A 23,130-nucleotide genomic window follows, 5' to 3' on the forward strand; every position below is an offset into this window, starting at 1 on the left:
ATTGAGTTGAAAAGATAAACTTAACAATTAGATATGATTTCAACAACAACAAAACAGGTTTCACATTAGCTAGCATCTAAAGTTTATTTTGTTGGTAAAACTAACCTTGTCATGGAAGGATACTGATGTTAGTTGAACATGATGGTGGTTAGTAGAGAATGAAATCTAAGGCTGGAGTAAGTGTTTTCTTAGCAATACTGACTTTAAAAATAGGGTTAATGATAATTTTCTTTCTGAATAATAACTATTTACATTTAACTATTGATTTTTCTTCACTAATTCATCATCAGAATTAGTAACCAACTCAAGAGTCAACAATTAAGCATTCCAAATATCAAAACTTTAACAAAACTACTAAAAGTAACTATACTAGCTGGTTGGTTCTGTGTTAACTCAACTTGACACAAGCTAGAGTTACCAGAGAGAAAAGAGCTTAAGTTGAGGAAATGTCTTCATGAGATCCAGCTGTAAGGCATTTTCTCAATTAGTGATCAATGGGAGATGGCCCAACCCATAGTGGGTGGTGCCTTCCCTGGGCTGGTGGTCCTGGGTCCTATTAAATATTACCTTAGCAAACCATGTAAAGCAAGTCAGTAAGCAACATCCCCCCACAGCCTCTACCTCAGCTCCTGTCTCTAGGATTCTGCCCTGTTTGAGTTCTTACAGCACTTTCCAACTTGCTTTTTGGTTATATTGATTGGCTGCAGCAATAGAAACCCTAACTAAGACAGTAAATTTTGGGAAGCACGTCTTAAACCTTGCTTCCTGCAAAATAAAACAAAATAATAAAAAACCTGTACCAAATGTCACTGACATTTTATTCATTCTTCAACCGTTTTTAAGGACACCAGAAATGTAATTTTCTAGACCACTAAATCATATTATTAAGGTAAGATTTGAGGCAAATTGTCTATGTGTTCAAGATCAATCAAATGGAAGTTGCCACATATCCAATTTATTTTTTTATAATTTATTCTTATAACTGAAAAAATACACAGGGCTATAAGACGTATACATAATTATTTTCTTAGGTCAGTGAAGCTGGCTTACAGTAATGTTGTACTGCACTGTCTAAGACAGATGGGTGAAATGAACAATGGCAGGTCAGATCACACAGACCTAGCGCTTCTTTAAAATTTCTGTTTATAAAATAAATTTAAAAAAACCTTCCATAACCCTCATACTTTCCTGTTATTTTCTGACATTTCCACTCTTGTTTATTAATGCTGCTTCTTTTGTAAGATGAAGTATTTGTGTATACCATGGCACACTCTAAGGATTAAGCACCTAGTCTGAGAGACTTGGCCTCAGGAAGGTTTGTTTGGTCACAAAGCAGTAATTTAAAATTAAAGTGAGGAAGAATGAATCCTCCCCACAGGGAAGATAACCAGCATGGCTCAGAGGAATGACTGAATGCTTCATGATACACCCTTTTTCCTTTTCAATTACTTTTCCTAATGTATACCCTTTTCAGATGCTGAATAGAGTAACTGAATATGTTTTTCCTGAATAAAAAGGTTCAATTGGTTTTAAAGTAATAATAGACATACTTACCAATGTTTTCTTCAGAGAGTCTTAAAATCTCTTGAAACTGGGGTTTTACCTAAGTAACACAAAGGAAAGACCTATGGATTAAGCGGTGATAAAACATACATTTATTTATTTTGCTTTATAGGCAATTGAAATGGTCAGAGATATATTTAATTAATAGGACCTTGAAGAATAAAAATCAATTCAGATCAGGAGGTATTTTCAGAATAGCCTTTGGTTTCTTTTTTTAAAATAGTTTCAATATGATTTTAAGTACTTAAAATTACTGCTTCCTAAAAACTAAATTTAGTGACCAAAAAGCTCACCTGCATACTATTACATGATTAAGTATGATATCATCATAATATGATTAGAATAATTGGAAAAAACATCTTGCTATATTTGAAAGGAATTTCCCCTCATTTAGGATTTTCATAGTTAGCATATTCACAGTTCATTATCAATCTCTTCAAGTAAGAAATTTTTCTTCAGTGTCTTAAGGTAAAGCAAATGCTCATTTTAGTTTTTAAAAATGGAATTATCATAGATTTCAAACTACTCAAGACTATTCTGCAGTGTTCAATGCTTAAACAACTTTTACATGGTTTTTCTGAAGCCACACAGCTAGCTTTGTACTTAGGAACTGTTGAGCAATTTCCAGTGATAATAGTAACAGACTGGGGAAGAGGTAAGAGGATTTTGCTTTCTCTAAGTTAATGTTGAGATTCAGTGTTTGCTTTCTTGTCAGCATCTTAGTCATTTTAATTCATACATTTAATGTAGACTGAGAGGAAGAACACTGGGAAAAGATTAATCTCCAGAATCAGAACTAAGACTGAATCTCTTCATTTTGAAAAACACCAATAATCATTTAATTTATTAAGGGTCACAGACCTTAGCAGCTAATACACTATAAAGGAAGTCTGAAGTTTGTTGAGTCTATTGAAGAATACGTTTCTGCTTTAAATATTGCAATAATACAGACTCAAAAGTAAGGAGCAGAAACTTAAGTGTTTACTATTTGAATATCTTTAAAAAAAACATTAGAACTCTTTTAAAATTAGTACTCTAAGCAACTAGCCTAGCAATAAACTATGAAGACAAATAGAGTAACAGAACTGAAGAAGAAACTGGATGCCAGTGACCTCAAATTTTAACATGTGAAACAATAAACATTGTAGGTCACAGTGACAAACCACACCCTGGTAATGAATGAGATACACATTTTAGCATCCATGTTGCTTTTAAGAAGCAGTAGCTTGGAGCAAATTTCATGGGTTGCTTATCACCTCAGCTTTTTATCAAGTGCTAAGCAGACAATTGCTTCCAAAATCTGTTCTATATGGCAAAAAACTTAATCACTACTCAAAGGATTGGGCTCTTTCTCCAGATGACATGCCTATGGTAAAAGCCTTGTCTGTGGCAGATCTCATAACAAAATCTCAGCACACCCAGGCTAAGGCTAAATATACTACTAAAATTTAACTTTTAACAGATGAAAAGAGAAACAGTGTTATCATTTACTCTGTTAACACATTATCGTATTACGATTCTGCCTCTTGAAAATAAGAAAAGATATAATGTAAGTATTTACCTTAGCGTTGGTAAAAATTTTGCCAAATGTCCGGCAAAGACGCCAGAAAAATCTGGAGAATTCATGGACACAGGCAGTTGAGGTTACATTAATTTTGCCTACTATTTCTATAAGCTGTGGCAACCTGAATGTGAAAAGAGAAAAACAGGAGGGGCACAAGTAAATGACTGTCTCCATGATACTACCTGCCTGTAAGCAGAGGATAGCTTTCAGACCCTTTGAAATGGCATTAAGAATGGACTCATCTAAATCAGTTCTTCAAATATCAGCCTTAACTGCATGTGAAGTTAATGGGATTCAAAATCATGGATTTGATACATCACAAAACCTTGGCTTACACAGCATTCACTTTAGACTCAACATTAATAAATTAGAAAATTGTTTAAAGTCCATTACTTCTACGACTCAAGGCAGCAGATCAGTCCTGACATAATACAGATGCAGCTTCTTCACAGAACATTACGTACTCGGTGGGAGTTAAGTACTGCCTTTCAAGCTTTGCTACTGAAGATGCCAATTTACGTTTCTTAAACAAATTAAATCTATTTTATAAACTTTCTGTCTCAAGCCTAAATATAAGCTATTTTCCATTGAGCTAATTTAATATAAAATGGACACAGAGATGGTAACTTACAATTGATTGACAACCCAGAGTAAGCTCTCCCAGCCTGTTGTGCCCTCGTGTTCCAGTTGGTAATCATAAAGCTGTAGCAGCACTGCCAACTGCTCACGACTTCCAATAATAGTAGACACGTCTTGCAGAGGTGACATAGGCCGGGGGAACCTAGTCACTGTAAATAACAGAAGCAAAATAAATCACACAGGAAAAAGTAGTTTGAGAACTTAGCTATCCTGTCCAAAACAAAATTACAATCTTTAAATCTCAAACATTAAGGAGATTTTGAGACCCCTCCATACTTAACAAATAAATGCTTTAATGACAGTTCATTAGTAAAATTATGTTTATGTAGGTTAAATTAAAATTGGTTCAAAGATAAGACTCCAAGAGAAAAACATGGATTTAGTTAAAAAAATGTATAATTCTATCATACTGTTTATTCTAATAAAATAATCTATAAAATAAAAGATATCCTTTAGGGACTAAAATTAAAGGCAGGAAAAATAGGTTTCACAGAAGAAAATATGATGTAAAATATTAAAACCTCAGCTGAACAAATTCTTTAGTAGTTCATTTTCAAAATTAAATGTTTTATTTAAAAAACTTCAGTCTGTTTGAGTTGATGAAAAGTTTTAGAGTCAGTGACAGTAAACTAAAGCAAAATCTATACAGTTACTGTAACCAAGGTCCCATTCTATAAATTAAAAAAAAAATGTGAATAAAAACTGAAAGAACCCACTTTTAAATCATGTAACTAAAATATAAATGCATACATGTAAATATTAGTATGTTTTAAAAGCTTAAGCATATTAATAAAGCCTATAGCCCTAGGGATCATAATCGGATTTGTTTTTTAAATTATCTTTTAATTTTGTCTGTGTCGGTGTGATGGGGGCGGTACACATGTGCTACAACATGGACGGGGGTCAGAGGACAGGTCATGAAGCGGGTTTTCTCTTTCTACCACACAGGCACTAGAGAGTAAACTAAGGTCGTCAAGCTTGGAATCTTTGCTCACTGAGCCATCTTGATAGCCTAGGATTTCATGGTATGATGGAATATTTGCATGACTGTTAATTGAATAATGTATGACAGTAAGTTCATTAACTGTAGGATATAAAATTTTAGATAACAGCAAACATATCCAGAAGACACATAAAGGTACGGTACTTGCTCAAGATATATTTTTAACAATATTAAGTTTCACAAATTTGAAATAGTACCTAATTTTAAAAATGCACCAAGCTAGAGTATGCCACCATGGTGCCCAGTGTCAGAACCAGGGAGCTCCCGACGGTCCTTCTTTTTGCCTTTAGTCTGCTCGACACCAGCAGAAACTTGACCTTGCCTGGCCAACAGGCCAGGCTGGCACCAGTGGCTCCTGAAGTTGAGCCAGGGTTTCTTTTTCTTTTGGCTTTTTCCATCTTAGCTCCCCAGTCTCTGCCTCTTCATGGCCATCTATAGGTTGAAGTTTGGGTTTTATTGATTTTTTTGTTTGGTTTTGTTTTTTATAATCAACTCATAATGTTGATGACAGAATTAAAAGTAACTGCATAGACCCAGGGTGACTGTTGTGCACAGTGCAGTCTGGCAGGCACCACCCCGGCTCTAGTCTTGTCTGTTGTTTCCACACTTAGTGAAATGAATTGCAGCCCAGATTCTGTCTGATACCCAGAGGCCCCAGAAGGGTACTGAGTCTACTGTGCTGGAGCCAGAGCTGGCTGCTGGCTGGGAGGCTAATGATTATTTTGGGGGTTTATTTTATTAAAAATTTCTATCCCCTTTCTCTTCATTTTGATGGACACAACCTCAAGATGCCCAAATCTGCCAAGAGGTAAGGCCTGTCCCAGGTTTGGGCCAGCCAGAACCCTTATGTCTGGAGTCAGCAGGGCTTACTCCCTCTCAATCCACAGGGATGTCTGGAAGGACCTAGTTTGCTTTTGTTTTGTCTCCCTCCAACCACTTTTAACAATTCCATGGTGAAAGGCAGAAGCAGCTGTGTGTCCATCACACAAGGGGCAGCCTTCTGCTCATATGGCTGGTCACTGTCATTTCCCTATCCAGCTCTGATTTCCCTTGACACAATACAGTTAGGGACTTTAATTTAAACCTTTGTTCTGTGGACCACCACCCACTGCAGATACACCCTGCCTCCTCCTAATAAAGGCTCATTTAAATCCAGAAAAAAATGCTCCAAGCTAAAAATGAAACATCAAACTCTTGTGCTGCAACAGGCACTCAAGAGTATATCAGGTGTAGAGCATGGTCATGGCTGCTATATGAACTCTATTATTTGTACTTGCTTTAATTCTCACTAGCCTTGTTCAGCAATGGGAGATCCGGATAATGAGGGTATCTGCGTTTAAACTTCTACACCACACCAAAGCATATCTGATACAATTTCAACCAGGGTTCTATCACATTGGGTACAATCCGATATACTATGATGGAATGAATGCTTGTATTTCAAAATTATTGATACAGATTGGAAAATAATGTCATAATTAAAGAGATGGATTGAGACTGACAATTGGAGTCCAACAGAATCAAAATGATGACAGGAAATAGGCAATCAGATAACTTAGCTATAGAGAAGACATAAAACAGTCTGGGTGGGTGGCATGGTAGTAAATTCCTTTAATCACAGCACTGGAAGGCAGAGACAGGCCTCTGAGTTGGAGGCAACCTGGTCTATAGAGTAAGTTCTAGGACAGCAAGGCTACACAGGAAAGCTCTGTCTCAAAACAAAAACAAAACCCAACAAAAACAACAACAAAAATACAATGTCTTAGGAGCCTTAAAATATTTGTCTACTTAACAATTGTTTTAAAAAATTGAAACATATCATGCAAGAATACAGAAAGATTCCAAGAATACCATTTTAATAAAATGGTAAAACAAAGGCATTTTACCAGCAATGAAATGTGAACAGTATAGAATAACAGCTATGAATCTCTGGTTAGTTTTAATATATCAGATAGTGCTTCCTTGTTCATGAGTACATCCCAAGTACCCAAAATCCAAGTGCCTGATGTAAACTTTGGCTAATATTATAAAGTAACTGGTAATAATAAACTTGTATCTATCATCCTATATAAAAACATAGATCTTTAGACATAGTAAATTATACCCTAAGTTGTACATAGGTATATACTAAGACATTAACATAGATAAGCAGATATCCCTTAAAAGATGATGTAGTCAATTTTCACTTATAATAAACATAACACTTAAATGAAGAATAAAACTTTAATATTAAATTAAAAGCTGGGTGCAGTGGCATACACTTTTTACTCTAGCACTCCAGAGGCAGACTCATAGAGAGAGAGAGTCCTCACTTAAGAGCTGAGTTGCCCCAAATTATTTTGATTGGTAAATAAAGATGCCAACAGTCAATAGCTGGGCAGAAGAGACATAGGTGGGGTTTAGGTTTTGTGGGCTTGGGCTTCAGCAGTACCATGTGGAGAGAGAAGAGAGCATGAGGAGGAAGATAAGCCATATGAACATTGCCCTGAGGGCTGGCCAATTGGAGTTACAAGCAGTCCAGACAAACATAGTAATAAGTTGGGGTTAACGATAGAAAAGTAGATTCTAACAGCATAGAGGGTAGGTAGTTGCCCAGCTCTTGTGCTGTTTAAGGCTTACTGTAAATATAAATGTGTGTGTGTCTTTGAGAACTTAAAATAGCTAAAGTGGGGTAGTAACCTTAGGGAATTAAATTCTTTCTACCACAAACAACAAAGACAAGAAGTAGTAGTTATATAAGGAATATGTTCAGAATGACAAAGAAATAAGTGGATGGCAACAGTTGACATTCAAGAAGTATTTGTTAAGTACATTAAGAATGATAACAAATATTATAGGTTGTGCTAGTCTCTCTGCATCTCTCCAAAGTCTTCTGTTTGGAAATAGGACTGCTACAGGTATGTTTAGACAAAGTGGGCTCATATAGAGGGTGGGCAGGGTAGGCTTCTATCTAAGGCAGTTCTCAGAAGGTCCTTACTCTTAAACTATCTTCTGTCCCAGAACTACAAGATAACATGTTTCTGTTGTTTAAGATACTTAACCAGTGATACTTTGTTAAAACAACATCAGCACACTAACACAGCCAACTAGGAAGAGGAAGAGAAAGTTAGAAGGACAAGAAGTATGTTTTTGCCATGTTAGAATTACAAAGTGGCTAGCTATGAATTCTTAAGGGGTCTCAACTTATGAAGTTTGAAGTTTTAAAATGATCTTTAATACAAGACTTCTTTATCAGAAGCCAGTAAGACACATAGATAACTTCCCAAACCTGAAAATGCTACAAAGTATTTCATACTCAGGAATAGCATATGTACAGCCTTTTCCTGGGTGTACTGCAGTATAGCTGTCAATCACCGGCTACACATTAAAGGTCATTTACTGGTCATTGTTAAGATGACTTGATATTTTTTCTTTCTTTCTCCCCAGTCCCAGCCCTGGGGAATGAATCTGTACCCCTGCTCATGTACTGGGCAATCATTCTGTCAATCAACTAACTGTATTCCCAGCCTGACTTCATGAGTTTCTGAAGATAAGTCATTTTCTTTCTATGGGGGAGTGAGGAGAGAAAAATCTTAACCACATGCTTGTTTCTTTCTATAAAAGGAAATTTACTTATTATTAAAAATTAGAAGAAAAAAAGTGTAAATGGCAAACTTCACACATTAGCACTAGTTACTATTAAGTGAGCCTTTTAAATTGGCTCAGAGATATCTATTCCAGCTCCCTAGAAAAGTCTATTAAAACTGCCAGCCTGCGCTACTATGAGGCCCTGTCTCAACAAATCTCCCAAACCTCCCATACAACCAACCAATAACCAAAGCAGAGCAAAGCAAGCAAGCAAGCAAGCAAGTAGCCCACCCACCCACCTACCTACCTAATGGGTAACAGAAGTACAAATATTACAAAATAATTTCAAATGAGTTAACCATAAAAGATGAAACTATAACATTTATCAGAAGCTTTAATAATCTCTGAACACAAGGTTCTATACAGTATACATACAATACATTTTAGTACCTGTGCTGACATATAATGATCAGAATCAAAACAATTCTTTGGGAAGCTAAACTGGTAATATTCTACATCTTCCTTCAAGAACCCAGTCCAGTACCTTCAATATGTGGTACTTCACCATGCAGCTTGGCTTTGCTGGAGAAAGGTGCGTTCTGTAGCACTAATGCAAAGAGAGATGGGATCAAGGACTGCAAGGCAGAAAGATACATGTGGAGCTTGTGTTCATCCAGCCCGTGCTCTCCTTCCTGAAACATAAGGGGTGGGAGCTAATCTTAGGCTCTTGAAATCACACAGCCAAGTTGGAGGCGTGACTCCCTTTCTATGGCAAATAAACATTTAAGGACCTCTACTTCAGATACCAGATGCATATGCACTTAACAGAGATAGCTATGAAAATTGCTGTGAAGCCAGAAGGCAGTGTAGACATACCACAATCTTTAATATAAAACACTCAGGGCAAACAGTTGTTTCCAATGCCAGGACCAGTTTTTCTGGGGAGTGTCTTGTCATTTGAAATGCTTGTATACCAGAATGAGCCACAGAAGTCACAGTACGTATGGCACTGCTAATTCTGTAGAATGATTTGTTTTCTCTACTTCCTGAGTGCTTTCAGACACTTGGTACCATCTGTATTTGCAAGTATGAAAAGGACTTCAAAACAATTGTACATAAACAAAATGCAGAGGAAACTTCAAAAGAAAACAGAGAAAGAAGGATTGATACAGCACCCAGAAGCCAAATCCTGTAATGAAAACCCCAGAACACTAAGATTAGAGATAAAGGCAGCTGTTGCATTCAAATCTACTTGAGATGTCACTGTTATACTAGGAAATAACTGTGCTATAATCTAAGAGATAGGACTTACTGACAGTTAAGTTCTAAATCAGTTAATTTCTATACAGAAACAGTACTAAGCAGAACACGGGAGACACTTAGAAGCAATGTGGCATTACTCACACCATAGCAAAGTACACAAGAAATAAGGCCTGGTTAGTTATCAGACAGACACAATGCAAATATATATAAATCCCTACATTTTCTGACCAAGCCACTTCAGGCTTCAAGTGCCCATCGTGAAATTTAGAAAGTTTTTAAAACTTAAGCCAATACACATTTGTGAGATTATCTATTAGTTTTATGATTTATGGTAAGTACCTTATAGATCCTTGAAAATTTTGAAGCACAGAGCATAAGAGTTTGGAGTCAGAAACAATTATCAGTTTTTGTTGACAGCTGGGGGACCCTGACAAGTTGCTTACATACCTAATCCTAATTTCTGTGTACAACACAAAATACACCTCAAAGGGTTTGAAGAGTGAAATAGGTTTCTTCTTTTATAAGAAAACTAAAGAATTGATCTTAGCAGTATATATAGGCATTTATGACATAGCTTCTCTGCTAGTCTCTCAAAGAACACTGAGAATAAAAATAAGATAAAATAAATATTTATTATTTTCTCAGCATTTCCTCAACTCTCTTGAGTAGATTGAAGTTCTCTTTAAGAAGCATATGTTGGAACAAGCATTGTTACAGTAGTTTTGACAACATATACATAAGAAGGCTACAGAAACTGAGCATTTAGTTATCTCTGCAATCTGGAATTAGAGCTGATGTTTTATGTAAAAGAGTCATGTCCTCAGAGGATCTGGGGAGAACTGGCTTTCCATATAACACTTGTCCAGGAAGATGCTAATTCTGCTCCCAAGGGCTTATTGTGCCCGTCCTCTTCCAGCTTCTCAAAGTTCTCATTGGTAGTGATGAGCATGTTGTCTCTGTCCCCAATATTTCTCTAAGATGATGGAGAACAGACCCTTTGAACTATTATGAACTATTCAAGACAGGGAAGAACTCACCCTGAGAAGCTTTTCAATCTTGCTCAGTAGTGTAGGTATAAGATGAGACTGTAAATTTCCAAGTTCAGTTGTCCAGGCAGCATAGGCTGGTAAAAATACTTGGTGTGTTGCACTAACAACCCTTTCTGAGGGATCACCCAGAGCCGAGAGCAATAACTCAAAGCCCTAAAAAAGAAAAGTAGGCGAGTGGAGATTGTTAAAAGAACAAATTTCTAAAAACTTAAGAAAATGCAACAAATATGTATTTCAATAAATTGGGACAGTACTCTAAGGAAGACAGTATCTAAAATTTCAACCCTCCCATTTTCTTAAGTGTTGTGTATTTATGGATAGGCAGAGATAGGGAAAACATGCACACTCATTTCCAATTTCTAGATAGGCACTGTACTAAAAGCAGCTGTCATTCTTGCCGACCACTTAGATATACCACTCACCTGCAGACAGCCAAGTGTCTGAATGTATTCATTTTAAAAATATTACAACAGGGTAAAAGAAGTTTCTGCTGAAAAACATACCTGCTGATATTTGTCAGGATCATCAATGTAGCCCATAATGATACCCAGGCTTTTAATCACAGCTTCTCTTACCAAATCAGCCTTATCTTCCATTAACATCTGTTGCAACATTGAAAGAACCAAGGAACTACGGATTTCTTTCTGAAAATGACCAATATGTTTTTATGATTTAGTTATGCTATTTAATGACAATATTTAATAACAATGTCAATTACTGCTGCACCTTAGCTTACTTTTAATCCAATTTATTTTCATTTATTCATAAATGGTGTGTGTGTGTGTGTGTGTGTGTGTGTGTGTGTGTGTGTATAGATTGTGCACACTGGGTCAGCGCCTATGGTAGCCAGAGAATGTTGGATCCCCTAGAACTGGAGTTACGGGTGGTTGGGAAACACCTGGTGTGATCGCTGGATACTCAGAGTTGCATGAATGCAGGCATGGCTCAACACTGAGCCCTCCAGCACCCCACACTACTTCTGTTCTCAGCTATGTTAAAGAATCTGCTTAAAGCCTGAGATTAAAGTTATCAGGGGCTGAAGAGACAGCTCAGTGGTTAAAACACTGCCCTGTTGTTATAGAACTGGAGTTCTAGTCCATGTCCAGCACCCATGTCAGGCAGCTTACATAGCTATATAGGTATGAATATTCCTCCTTGGACAACTGCATTCACGTGTAGCTGTTATCTCTGCCTTTACACATAATTTAAAAAATTATAGTTATCAATATCCAAGTTCATATCCCTCTTTGTAGTTACTGAAACTTGTTCAACTCATAAAATTAATCAAGCCTAAGCTTGTTTCGCACTTTTAAAATACATAATAAACAGAATAAAATAAAAACAAAGACCTGGCTTTTGTTTTTTTTAAGTCTTCTCAAGTGAAAACCACAAACATTTGAAACTCTGAGCTGGTTGTATTTATGTATACCTGTAATCCTAGTATATGGGTGACAGATTTAGGAAAATTACAAGTTCAAGGATAATTTCCACACAGGGTTACAATGACACTGTATCTCCAAAACCCAAAGCAAACCAAATCCCACAACAAGCCTTTGATACTTAAACTTTATTGTTCCATCTCAGACTGAATGCTTCTATGATAATACATACATTGCTCATTTAAATCCAGAACATTTACCACTTAAAAGCCACTAATTTATATTATTAAAAACCCTTTACCAATTTTAAAGCTGTTAGGTTTTCTAGTAGTATATACAAATTTCTCACAATTCTAGAACCCACTTAAGATCCATTTTGATCACTGGAAAAATATTTGTCTATATGTATTCCTCCAAGTCTAACATCATGAAAATGAAGATACCTATTGCATTCCCATGTTTGAATAAGCACAGCTCAACAGTGTGTGTTTTTCCTGAGAAAAACTGCTGGCTCAGAAAAAACAGTAACTGCCTTAAGTTCTCAAGAAAGCATATACCTGAAAACCTTGGCAAACTTCAGTGTGCAGTCAAAGTGTTTCCTATTATTACTTTCATTTTATGTCGTAGAACATTACAAATATTCAAGAATTGAAAGTTAGTAAAATGAATAATTTTACTAAATATACTGAATAAGCAAGGTACTTTTTATGAATGAAAATGTTTGTTTTAGGAATGTAGGGCTCTGAAGAGCACATCCTTATCAGGACATTTGAGTTTTGCCTCTCTGATCAGTGTCATCCGGCAGTACTTCTGCCCACTACTACTTCTGTACCAGCAACATCTGTTTAAGTATATGAGAAAAAAAAGATCTTATTAGGAATATATGTTCCACCTTATGTACCTCTTGGGAAGGACACGAGAACTTCCCAGGGTTCTCAGAACATACAGTCAGAATCACCAATATAGGTACATATGTTTATATGCACGCACAACCAATTGGGATGTACTTATTTAAAAAAATTACATTAGCATAAGCCTCCTTTTTTTATTTGTCTGCTCATTTCTTTATTTTATTAAAACAGCATGGCTAAGAGGATTTGAATTAAAACGTTTAACAAGACACTAAACAGAAACAAAGAAAAGGAGAACCGTTCTTACAGGAAGGTAAGGTGCTAGTGCTCCACAGGACTCTGCCACGAGCAGTCGTCTTTCTGGATATTTGTGATTAATCTGGAGTAAAAGCCAAGCATATTAGTCAAGTGTAAGCAACGCACTCTCTTCTTCCAACAGGCAATTACTTTTCATTATACATCAAGCTAAGACTACAATATATCATCTTCCTTTTCCGTTTCTGAGAATCCCTGTGCAGCTGGCTATACCTGGATCAGGAATAAGGAAATCAAGTAAAGCCTAAACATTAAGGCACGGGGGTATCTGTTAAAGAAAAAAGGGAAAACCAAAGATGAAGAATTGGAAAGGTATCTAGAAATCAAGTATTTGTCTAGGACTAGGTTTTCCTTAGGATGTGAGAAGAAGCAATATCTTCTCCTAGCAACAGAAGCACAAGTCTAAGTTGGAAATCTTGCTTCTGGCATGTGATAAGACATCAGTCTGCCTTTTGCTAAGAGGGCTAGCAAATAGGTTAATTATGACTTAACTTGCCAAATGAGAACTATGTTTTCTTTTTAATAAGACTTCTCTCTTGTTTGTATGTGCAAAACAGTGGAGTTTTGCTCTGTGCTAACTACACTGAATCATAACAAAAAAAAAAAAAAAAAAAAATGACACATACTGGGTTTTGTTCCCATATGTCTTCTTCATAGAATATAAATCTTTGACTGGAAAAGAAGTATATCTGTTCTCATATTCCCATATCAAAAGATGATATAATTCAATAATGTTTTGGATGCCTAAAATTAAGAAAAGAAATTATATAGAAATCTACTGGGCAACAAACCAAAGGTAGGTGGCTAGGTAGATTCCTGATCTATGATTATAAAGATTTGAAAATAGCTGTAGCAAAGATACATGTAAGTAACATCCTGGAGCTAAATTTGTTCCACTCACAATTGCTCTGACAGCAGAGTAAGTCTGAACATTAGTGTGCTGTACTCACAGTTTCATCTTACTCCTTCTCAGTCTAGCAGACGCATTTAAGTATACACTCCAAATCAACTGTATTTCTGCACTCAACTAAGGAAAAAGACGCTTTAGATTTACAACTAAAGCACTTAAGGAATGAAACAAGTGCAAAATGTACTTTCTGAAAACGACAAACCACTGCTGTCAGGTGTTATAAGACTTTGATGTATGGAAAGTCACCTTAAACTCAGATTAGAAACTTACATGATTAGGATGGGAATACTTTCCAGATCAAACAGAATCCAGAATCAATTATTTTTTAAAGCCAGGCAGTAGTGGCACATGTCTTTAATCTCAGTACTTGGGAGGCAAAGGCAATGGGATCTCTGAGTTTGAGGTCAGCCCGGTGAGTTCCAGGACAGCCAGGGTTACACAGAGAAACCCTACCTCAAAAACCCAAACTAACCCAACTCAACCCATGCAACCAACCAACCAACCAACCAACCAACCAACCAACCAACCAACCAACCAAAATCCAAGCTAGCTTCTTTGCAGAATGAGAAGCAAATCTTAAAATTCATTTGGAGATTTAAGAAACCCACTGTAGCCAGCAAACCTAGCAGCATTTTGTGTTGGGGGTAATAAAGGGCTTTAAGTTTTGAGTTGAATGCATAAATGAATGTAAATACCCTACAAATGCACCAAACCATTTAGTAATATACTCACGGCGGCACTGGAATTAACAAAACTCTTCTTTGGAAAAGTTTTTGAGAATGTAGCCCAGACTCCCTTTCAATTCACTATTGTAGCCCAGGTTGGCCTAGAACTCATACTATCTTTTGATAGTGAGCTTCACCAGTATTGAAATTATAGATATGTACCCCCAAGACTGGTATAAATTAAAAAAAAAAAATTAGGGCTTTTAAGACAGGGTCTAGCCTTGCCTCCTCCTGTGTACTGAGTCTCCTGTGTGCTGGGATTGTATGCGTTTATCATTATGCTCAGTTTGATAAATTCAAGTTAAAAAGAGAAAATGGAAAAATTATGAAGCATTATATGCACACATGAATAGTTGTACATATTTATCAATTCAAAGTTTCATGGTGTATCTGAGTTAATTTTGGCTTTAAACAATTAGAAACATACCCTAAATTAGCATGCTTTGTAATAAAAAGATGTTGCCTGCCTCTGTCAGAGGTAAATATTACTACATTGTGTTAATTGTTCACTTTATAATGAAAAAGTATCTTTTAAAGGTGCTTAATGACTTATTACATCTACAAAATCAGTAATTCCGAGTTCTTCACAGGACTGGAATATTAGCATACATTATAAATGTAAAACTACTCCAGAAAAAGAATTTAATTATAAATACACAAACCAGCTATATCAATGGTCTACACTTCATATACTGCATGAATGTAAAATAATCCTAAATATACAAACTAAATAGATCCTCCATTTGTGTGAGTGCACACTACTACCTCTTTCTCAAACTCACCAAACAAACACTCCGTGGACTTTGCACCTGTTGCTCCTTACTTTCCCTAGAATCTTGGTTCAACAGCACTTTTTTCAGAGGAGGACAATACATTCTATCATGTTTAACCTCCTTCTACCTTTTCTTCCCATATACCAACACAAGAAAGCACGTCACATCTACTTTCATCTCCTCACTAGGATGCCTCTCTCTCTTTATACCAGTTTCCTAGTTTCCTAGTACTTGGCACTGAATTAGTGTTTTCTAAGTATCTGCTGAATGAATGAATAAAGCAGGGCATCCAGAGTATTCTTTTGTGCAAATAAACTATGTGCTGAGCTATGGACAGTAGCATAATTTACATTCCACGGATTTTCTCATGACATTTGAAAAAATATAAACCTTCAGCAATAAGAACAAAATAGCTAACAGAAACAGTTAACTTACCTGTTCCCAACACTGTGGTAAAAGTTCAGCCTCCACACGTGTTGGTCCAACATGACGTGCAAATGCCACACAACCTGTCAGTATCATTTGCCTGAAAAGTAATAGGAACAAATCTCTTGAATATGCATTAGAAGATACAACTATGATCACAACTGAAAAAGAGTTAAATTGCCAGGAACAGTGGTACCCCCTTTAATTTTTAAGTAGTGTGCACTCACACAAATAGAGGATCTATATAGTTTGCGTATTTAGGTTTATTTTACATTCATGCAGTATGCAAAGTGTAGCACTTAGAAGGAATGATGCTGAGTCCTGCATGGCCATGGAAGGGACAGTGTGACATGGTTCCTGTCTCTGGAGCAGAACCACAGGATGTGGGCCTCCGGGGAGTGTTGAAGGCTGCTGTGGACATACAGCTTGTTTGTATAATAATGCACATAATTTATGTTCCTCCTTTGAGAAATATTCCCCTCGCCAAGGTTAATGACTCCATGATAAGTAGAAGCAATGAGGGTGTATATATGTTCTTAGCAAAAATGGCAAACACTGTGACCTTCAGGGCAGCCCTTAAGACTATGGGAAAGAACTCTAAAAATATGAGTTCGAAAATGTATAAACAGATTTTCTTAATTATGCAAAATATAAGGATGCAATATAAATTATATGAAAGAATTCATGGACCTAAAAGAACAGAAGCAGCTGCATTATAAGCCAGTTTGTCAGAAAGATATTAAAGAAGGAGATAAAGAGATTTAGGGAGCTGAAGTTGCAGGGCAAGATCCTATCCAGCTAAGTTTATTGTTTGTGCTTACACAGGCAGGCAGATTCCTGAGTTCAAGGTCAGCCTGGGACAGAGCTAGGTTGGGCCCAGGTGTGGTAGGAATGTTGATCTCGGAGCAAGATCTTACCCAGGAGCTTATTGTTTGTACTTATAAAGGCAGGCAGATCTCTGAATCATTTGCCATGTTAAAAAAATGCACTTGTCCTTTTCTAAGAATCAAGGGGCTAAGGTCATAAAATGATGATTCATGTGATAAGCAAAAGGGAAACTGGAGTGAATGATTAAATTGGCATGTATAGAAAAGACTGGGCTTTGATCTATGAGAGCTGAGCTATCTGGATGAGCTGTCTGGAGAGCCAGCAGGAGAAGAGCATGAGGTTGTCATCTTTCACCTCACTTCATTGATTTGAGTCATTTCTTTTGCCCCTCCCAAACATCCCTTCTTCAGAATCTTCTCTCTCCCCCAAGCTGAGACTGGTCCTTGGCAGCAAGTTAGGTAGATCACTGTGAGTGGAGGCCAGTCTGGTTTATATTACTTTCAGGCCAGTAACATGGAGAGACCCTGTCTTAAAACAAACTCAAACCAAACCAAACCCCAAAACAAACAAGACTATATCAATTCTAGGTATACTTATTACTGTTTCTCAATTGGTCAAGTTAATGCTTTTATCATCCTCTGTTTTAATTACTCAGTTTTTTTTATGATTTTTCCACTCCCCCCAACATCTTAGAAAGCCAGGTAAACTAAAGGGAACAACAGGGAATACAACAAGAAATTCTGTCACCTGTTTCTTCATAAAAAATTTCAAATAGCTGATTATTTTTGTACCAACTACATAACATCTATGTATGTGTTCCATAAATGTTTGATAATTGTAGTTACTCAATTTTCTCAGAACTAATGTAGAAATCTAAAGGATTATATTTCAAGGGTCAGATATGGAGCTATAAGTTAGTGGTAAAGCATTTGATCATCATTCGTGAATATGTGGGCTCAATCATTAGTGCCAACAAAATTTAAATGGAGGACGGTGCCCTCCCCAAATAACCACGTTTCCCTCTGGTTACCATACATGCACCCCCAGACAGTGGTCATGTTCACTGGCACTTGAATTTTAAACATTTAAAATATTTCTTCATGATATACATGTACAGAGGTTGAAATCATGAAATCATGTACTACTACTATACTAACTACATCTAAATATCAATATGAAAATGTGATAACTCTGAAATGCAGTTCAAAATAGAAAAGGACAGATGGCCAACACCTTATTACTAGCCCTAGAAGTAGGTTATACAGTAAAAAAAAAAAAAAAAAAAAAAAAAAAAACTGATTATCAGATGAATTATCTGGAAAATGGTATTATTTACGGTTATTATCAAAGAACTGAAGAAAGCACCATCACGAAGTTTAAATTAAAGTTTACTGTGATATTACTAAAAAAGTTCGAGATTAATTAACTAAAGAAAAATAACAAGTGGTTATGTATCAATCAAACAAATGCTATTAACAAACATTTCTGTCCACTTTTTATTTATATAATAATACTGATTATTATTAATTTATTAGTCTTTTTTAAAATAAAAAATTGCATTTCTGTAAGATAAAACAGTAGACAGAGATGCTTTGTTCCTGCCACCAGGTGGCAGTAGGTACATTTAAATTTTGCTTTGCAAACAGACTACAAATTCAAAGAAAGTATTTTATAAGTTACCAAGACAGGAAAAGACAATTTTTAAAAAGATTATACACTTTCCTGTATAATATCACAAAACTGTCTTTGGAAACCATTGAAATTGAATAATATTTCCAGTGATCTATTTCCCTCATCCCTAAATGTCTAGTGAGTGTGCGGGCTGCTAATGTCACCTAACTTTGCCTGTTTTCTGAGGACACATCTCTCCACTTCGCTCTTGTGTAGATTCTATAAGAATGAGAGAAACATAGTGTAAATATATTAGGTTGCGTGATCTTAACTTTGGAGTTCTTTCTATTTTAACTTCCCAACTTTATGTCTCAGGACTCATTTGTTTATGACTTTCACATAAACGAATCATCAGAAGATATTTTTAAAAAGCAGCCATACAGTTACATAAATGCTTAGGAAGCACAACTCTGGTTTAGAAAATGAAAGCTAAATCTCCTTTACTTTAAGGTAAAGATTGCAACGGAAAACACCCAGGCACATTATTTTATTTCCTGCTTCTTTATCTCCCTAGTGCCAGGCTGCATTCCTTAGTGTTGAACAGTTCACTTCTTGAGGTAGACAACACATTTGTCACTGTGCTCAGGGTTCTTCCCAATGGCAAGGCTACACTATCTGTTCCGATCTGCCACCATCATGGGTTGCACGGATGCTCCAGGAAGGACCTGTTTCAGGATGGTCTGCCCCATCCACTGCTGCAGAGTTCCCACCTGATGGATGTGGAAGGAACACATCTGAGTCCCTAAGAAACTGATGTGATCCTTAGGAACCCACATAGCATCGCTCAAGTATTCTTGTGATGTGCAATAAAGTTTTGGAAATACTGTTGTCACCAATGAACTTGCTCCTGATCTTCCTCAGGGACTCTGACAATTAAAATGGCTTCTATTCTCAATAATCTTGAGATCAGGAAAGATAAAGATGCTAAATTCTGTTAAATTCTGACAAAGAACCAAACTTACAGATTGGCTTCTGTTATAAGACAAAAGCAGGTCCATTTCTACAATTGAAAATATGAGCTTTAATACCTGTTGTTTTAAGGTATAAATTCTCTTTGTATGACTAGCAATCAAATCACCATTTAGACTAATGGTTCTCAACCTATAGGTTGTGACCCCCTTGTGGTCACTCTACCCATTCATAAGAAACAAATATTAGATATTTTATGTATCAAATACTTAAAACTTATACCAGTAGCAAAATTAAAGTTATGAAGTAGGATCAAAAATTGTTTCACAGTTGGGTATTACAAGAATATCAGGAACTGTACTAAAGGGTCACATGTGGCATTTAGGAAGATTGAAAACCATTGCTTTTGAAGAAAATAAATTTCAATTTATTTAAAAAACAAGGATAAATGTAAAGATTTTAAGTATTTTTGCATAAAAGTATATGAATACATTTTTGTCAGTACTTGATTTTTTTAAAGGTTTGATAGCATGCATTAAAATCTTACTAGTTACAATGAGCATAAAGTACATGTAAAATAAGATGTAACCTGGAAATAGTCAAAGTTACCTAGTTGTGTAAAGATTAAGCATAATGATTTTTCATTTTGTTTTATGGCCTTTATTTTTATTGAACTTCATATAGTCTGTGAGTTTCTAGGGAATTCAGAGCAGTCTAGGGTTCGTATCCAATTAGCAGTGACTGCATATTATGTCTGTTATTTTGTGACTGGGTTACCTCTCTCAGGATGATATTCTCTAGGTGCATCCATTTTCTTAAGAATTTCATAAAGTCATTGTTTCTGATAGCTGAGTAGTACTCCATTGTGTAAATGTACCACAATTTTAGTATCCATTCATCTACTGAAGGACATCTGGGTTCTTTCCAGCTTCTGGCTATTATAAATAGAGCTGCTATGAACATTGTAGTGCATGTGTCTTTGTAGTATGTTGGAGTGTCTCTGGGGCATATGCCCAGAAGTGGAATAACTGGGTCTTCAGGTAGTACTATGTCCAATTTTCTGAGGAACCGACAGACTGATTTCCAGAGTGGTTGTACCAGTTTACAGCCCCACCATCAGTAGAGAAGTGTTCCTCTTTCTCCGCATCCTCACCAGCATCTGCTGTCATCTGAATTTTTGATCTTAGCCATTCTGGTTGGTGTGAGATAGAATCTAAGCATTGTTTTGACTGGCATTTCCCTGATGGCTAATGACGTTGAGCACGTCCTTAGATGCTGCTCAGCCATATGACATTCCTCAATTGAGAACCTTTGTTTAGCTCTGTATCCCATTTTTAAATAGGGTTGTTTGATTCTCTGGTGTCTAACTTCTTGAATTCTTTGTATACCTTGGATATTAGGCCTCTATCAGATGTGGGGTTGGTAAATATCTTTTCCCAATCTGTTGGCTGCCATTTTGTTTTCTTGACAATGTCCTTAGCCTTACAGAAACTTTGCAATCTCATTAAGTCCCATTTGTCGATATTTGACCTTAGAGCACAAGTCATTGATGTTTTGTTCAGAAAAATTTCTCCTGTGCCTATGTGTTCTAAGGTTTTCCCTACTTTCTCTTCTAATAATTTCAGTGTACCTGGTTTAATGTGAAGATCTTTGATTCACTTGAATTTGAGCTTTGTATAAGGAGATAAGAAAGGGTCTACTTTCAATCTTCTGCATGCTGAGTGCCAGTTGGACCAACACCATTTGAAGAGCGTGATCTTTTTCAATTGAATGTTTACAGCTCCTTTGTCAAAAATCAAGTGACCATATATGTTAGGGCTCATTTCTGGATCTTCTCTTCTATTCCATTGATCCATGTGCTCTGTACCAGTACCATGCAGTTTTTAGGACAATTGCCTTATATTATAGCTTGAGGTCAGGGATAGTGATTCCTGCAGATGTTTTCTTGTTGCTGAGGATAAATTTCACTATCCGAGGTCTTTTGTTATTCCAGATGAAACTGCATACTGCTCTTTCCAACTCTATGAAGAACTGGGTTTGAATTTTGATGGGGATTGCATTGAATCTGTAGATTGCTTTTGGTAAGATGGCCATTTTTAAAATGTTGATCCTTCCAATCCATGAGCATGGAAGATCTTTTCATTTTCTGAGATCTTCCTTGATTTTCTTCTTTAGAGATTTGAAGTTCTTGTTATACAGGTCCTTCACTTGCTTAGTTAGAGTCACACCAAGGGATTTCATATTGTTTGTGACTATTGTGAAGAGTATCTTCTCCCTAATTTCTTTCTCTGCATGTTTGTCCTTTGAGTAAAAGAAGGCCAATAATTTTTTTGAGTTAATTTTATATCCAGCCACTTTGCTGAACTTGTTTATCAGCTGTAGAAGTTCTCTGGTGGAATTTTTGGGGTTACTTACAAACACTATCATGCCATCTGCAAACGGCAATGTTTTTACTTCTTCCTTTCCAATTTGTATCCCTTTGATTTCCTTTGACTGTCTAATTACTCTGGTCAGGACTTCCAGCCCTATGTTGAATAGGTAGGGGGACAGTGGGCAGCCTTGTCTAGTCCCTGATTTTAGTGGGAATGCTTCAAGTTTTTCACCATTAAGTTAGTTGTTGGCTATTGGTTTGCTGTATATTGCTTTTATTATGTTTAGGTAAGGGCCTTGGATTCTTGTTCTTTCCAAGACTTTTAACATAAAAGGGTGTTGAATTTTGTCAAATGCTTTCTCAGCATCTAGTGAGATGACCATATGTTTTTTTTTTTCTTTTGAGTTTGGTTATATGGTGGATTACGTTGATGGATTTCCATATATTAAACTATCCCTGCATTCCAGGGATGAAGCCTACTTGATCATGGTGAATGATCACTTTGATGTGTTCTTGGATTCGGTTTGCATAGATTTTGTTGAGTATTTTTGCATCAATGTTCATAAGTGATATTGGTCTGAAGTTCTCTTTCCTTGTAGGGTCTTTGTGTGGTTTAGGAATGAGGGTTATTGTGGCCTCAAAAAATGAGTTAGTTAGTGTTTTATCTGACTTTCTTTTGTGGAATAGTTTGGAGAGTATTGGTATTAGGTCGTAATAAATGTCTGACAGAATTCTGCCCTGAACCCATCTGGACCTGGGCTTTTTTTGGTTGGGAGGCTTTCGATGACTGCTTCTATTTCTTTAGGTGTTATGGGATTATTTAGATGGTTTACCTGGTCCTGGTTTAACTTTAGTATCTGGTATCTGTCTAGGAATTCATCCCTTTCCTCCGGATTTTCCAGCTTTGTGGAGTATAGGTTTTTGTAGTAGGATCTGAGGATTCCTTGAATTTCTTCTGTTTCAGTTGTTATGTCTCCACTTTCCTTTCTCATTTTGTTAATTTGGATACTCTCTCTTTGCCCTCCAGTTAGTCTGGCTAAGGGTTTATCAATCTTGTTAATTTTCTCAAAGAACCAGCTCTTGGTTTTGTTGATTCTTTGAATGGTTCTTTTTGTTTCTATTTCGTCAATTTCTGCACTGAGTTTGATTATTTCTTGCTGCCTACTCCTCATGGGCATATCTGTTTCCTTTTGCTCTAGAGCTTTCAACTGTGATGTCAAGTTGCTAGTGTATGCTCTCTACAGTTTCTTTCTGAAAGCACCCAGAGGTATGAGTTTTCCTCTCAGTACTCCTTTCATTGCATCCCATAGGTTTAGGTATGTTG

At 36.4% G+C, this 23,130-nt stretch overlaps 1 protein-coding gene across 2 annotated transcripts in view; it reads right to left on the reverse strand.

The window, feature by feature from the left end:
• RELCH (RAB11 binding and LisH domain, coiled-coil and HEAT repeat containing) overlaps positions 1 to 23,130 on the reverse strand; it is an 89,632-nt gene that overhangs the window by 23,908 nt on the left and 42,594 nt on the right. For both annotated transcript variants that reach the window (XM_080925953.1, XM_080925952.1), the window contains exons 12-19: positions 16,037 to 16,127; positions 13,186 to 13,257; positions 11,152 to 11,292; positions 10,637 to 10,801; positions 8,881 to 9,028; positions 3,759 to 3,915; positions 3,125 to 3,248; positions 1,555 to 1,603 (exon numbers count right to left, since the gene is read on the reverse strand). In XM_080925953.1, coding sequence (XP_080782079.1) covers positions 1,555 to 1,603; positions 3,125 to 3,248; positions 3,759 to 3,915; positions 8,881 to 9,028; positions 10,637 to 10,801; positions 11,152 to 11,292; positions 13,186 to 13,257; positions 16,037 to 16,127 — 947 coding nt within the window. The remainder of the gene's footprint in view (positions 1 to 1,554; positions 1,604 to 3,124; positions 3,249 to 3,758; positions 3,916 to 8,880; positions 9,029 to 10,636; positions 10,802 to 11,151; positions 11,293 to 13,185; positions 13,258 to 16,036; positions 16,128 to 23,130) is intronic.

This window comes from Micromys minutus, assembly GCF_963924665.1.
Source record: "Micromys minutus genome assembly, chromosome: 12".
In the NCBI taxonomy this organism is placed as follows: domain Eukaryota; kingdom Metazoa; phylum Chordata; class Mammalia; order Rodentia; family Muridae; genus Micromys; species Micromys minutus.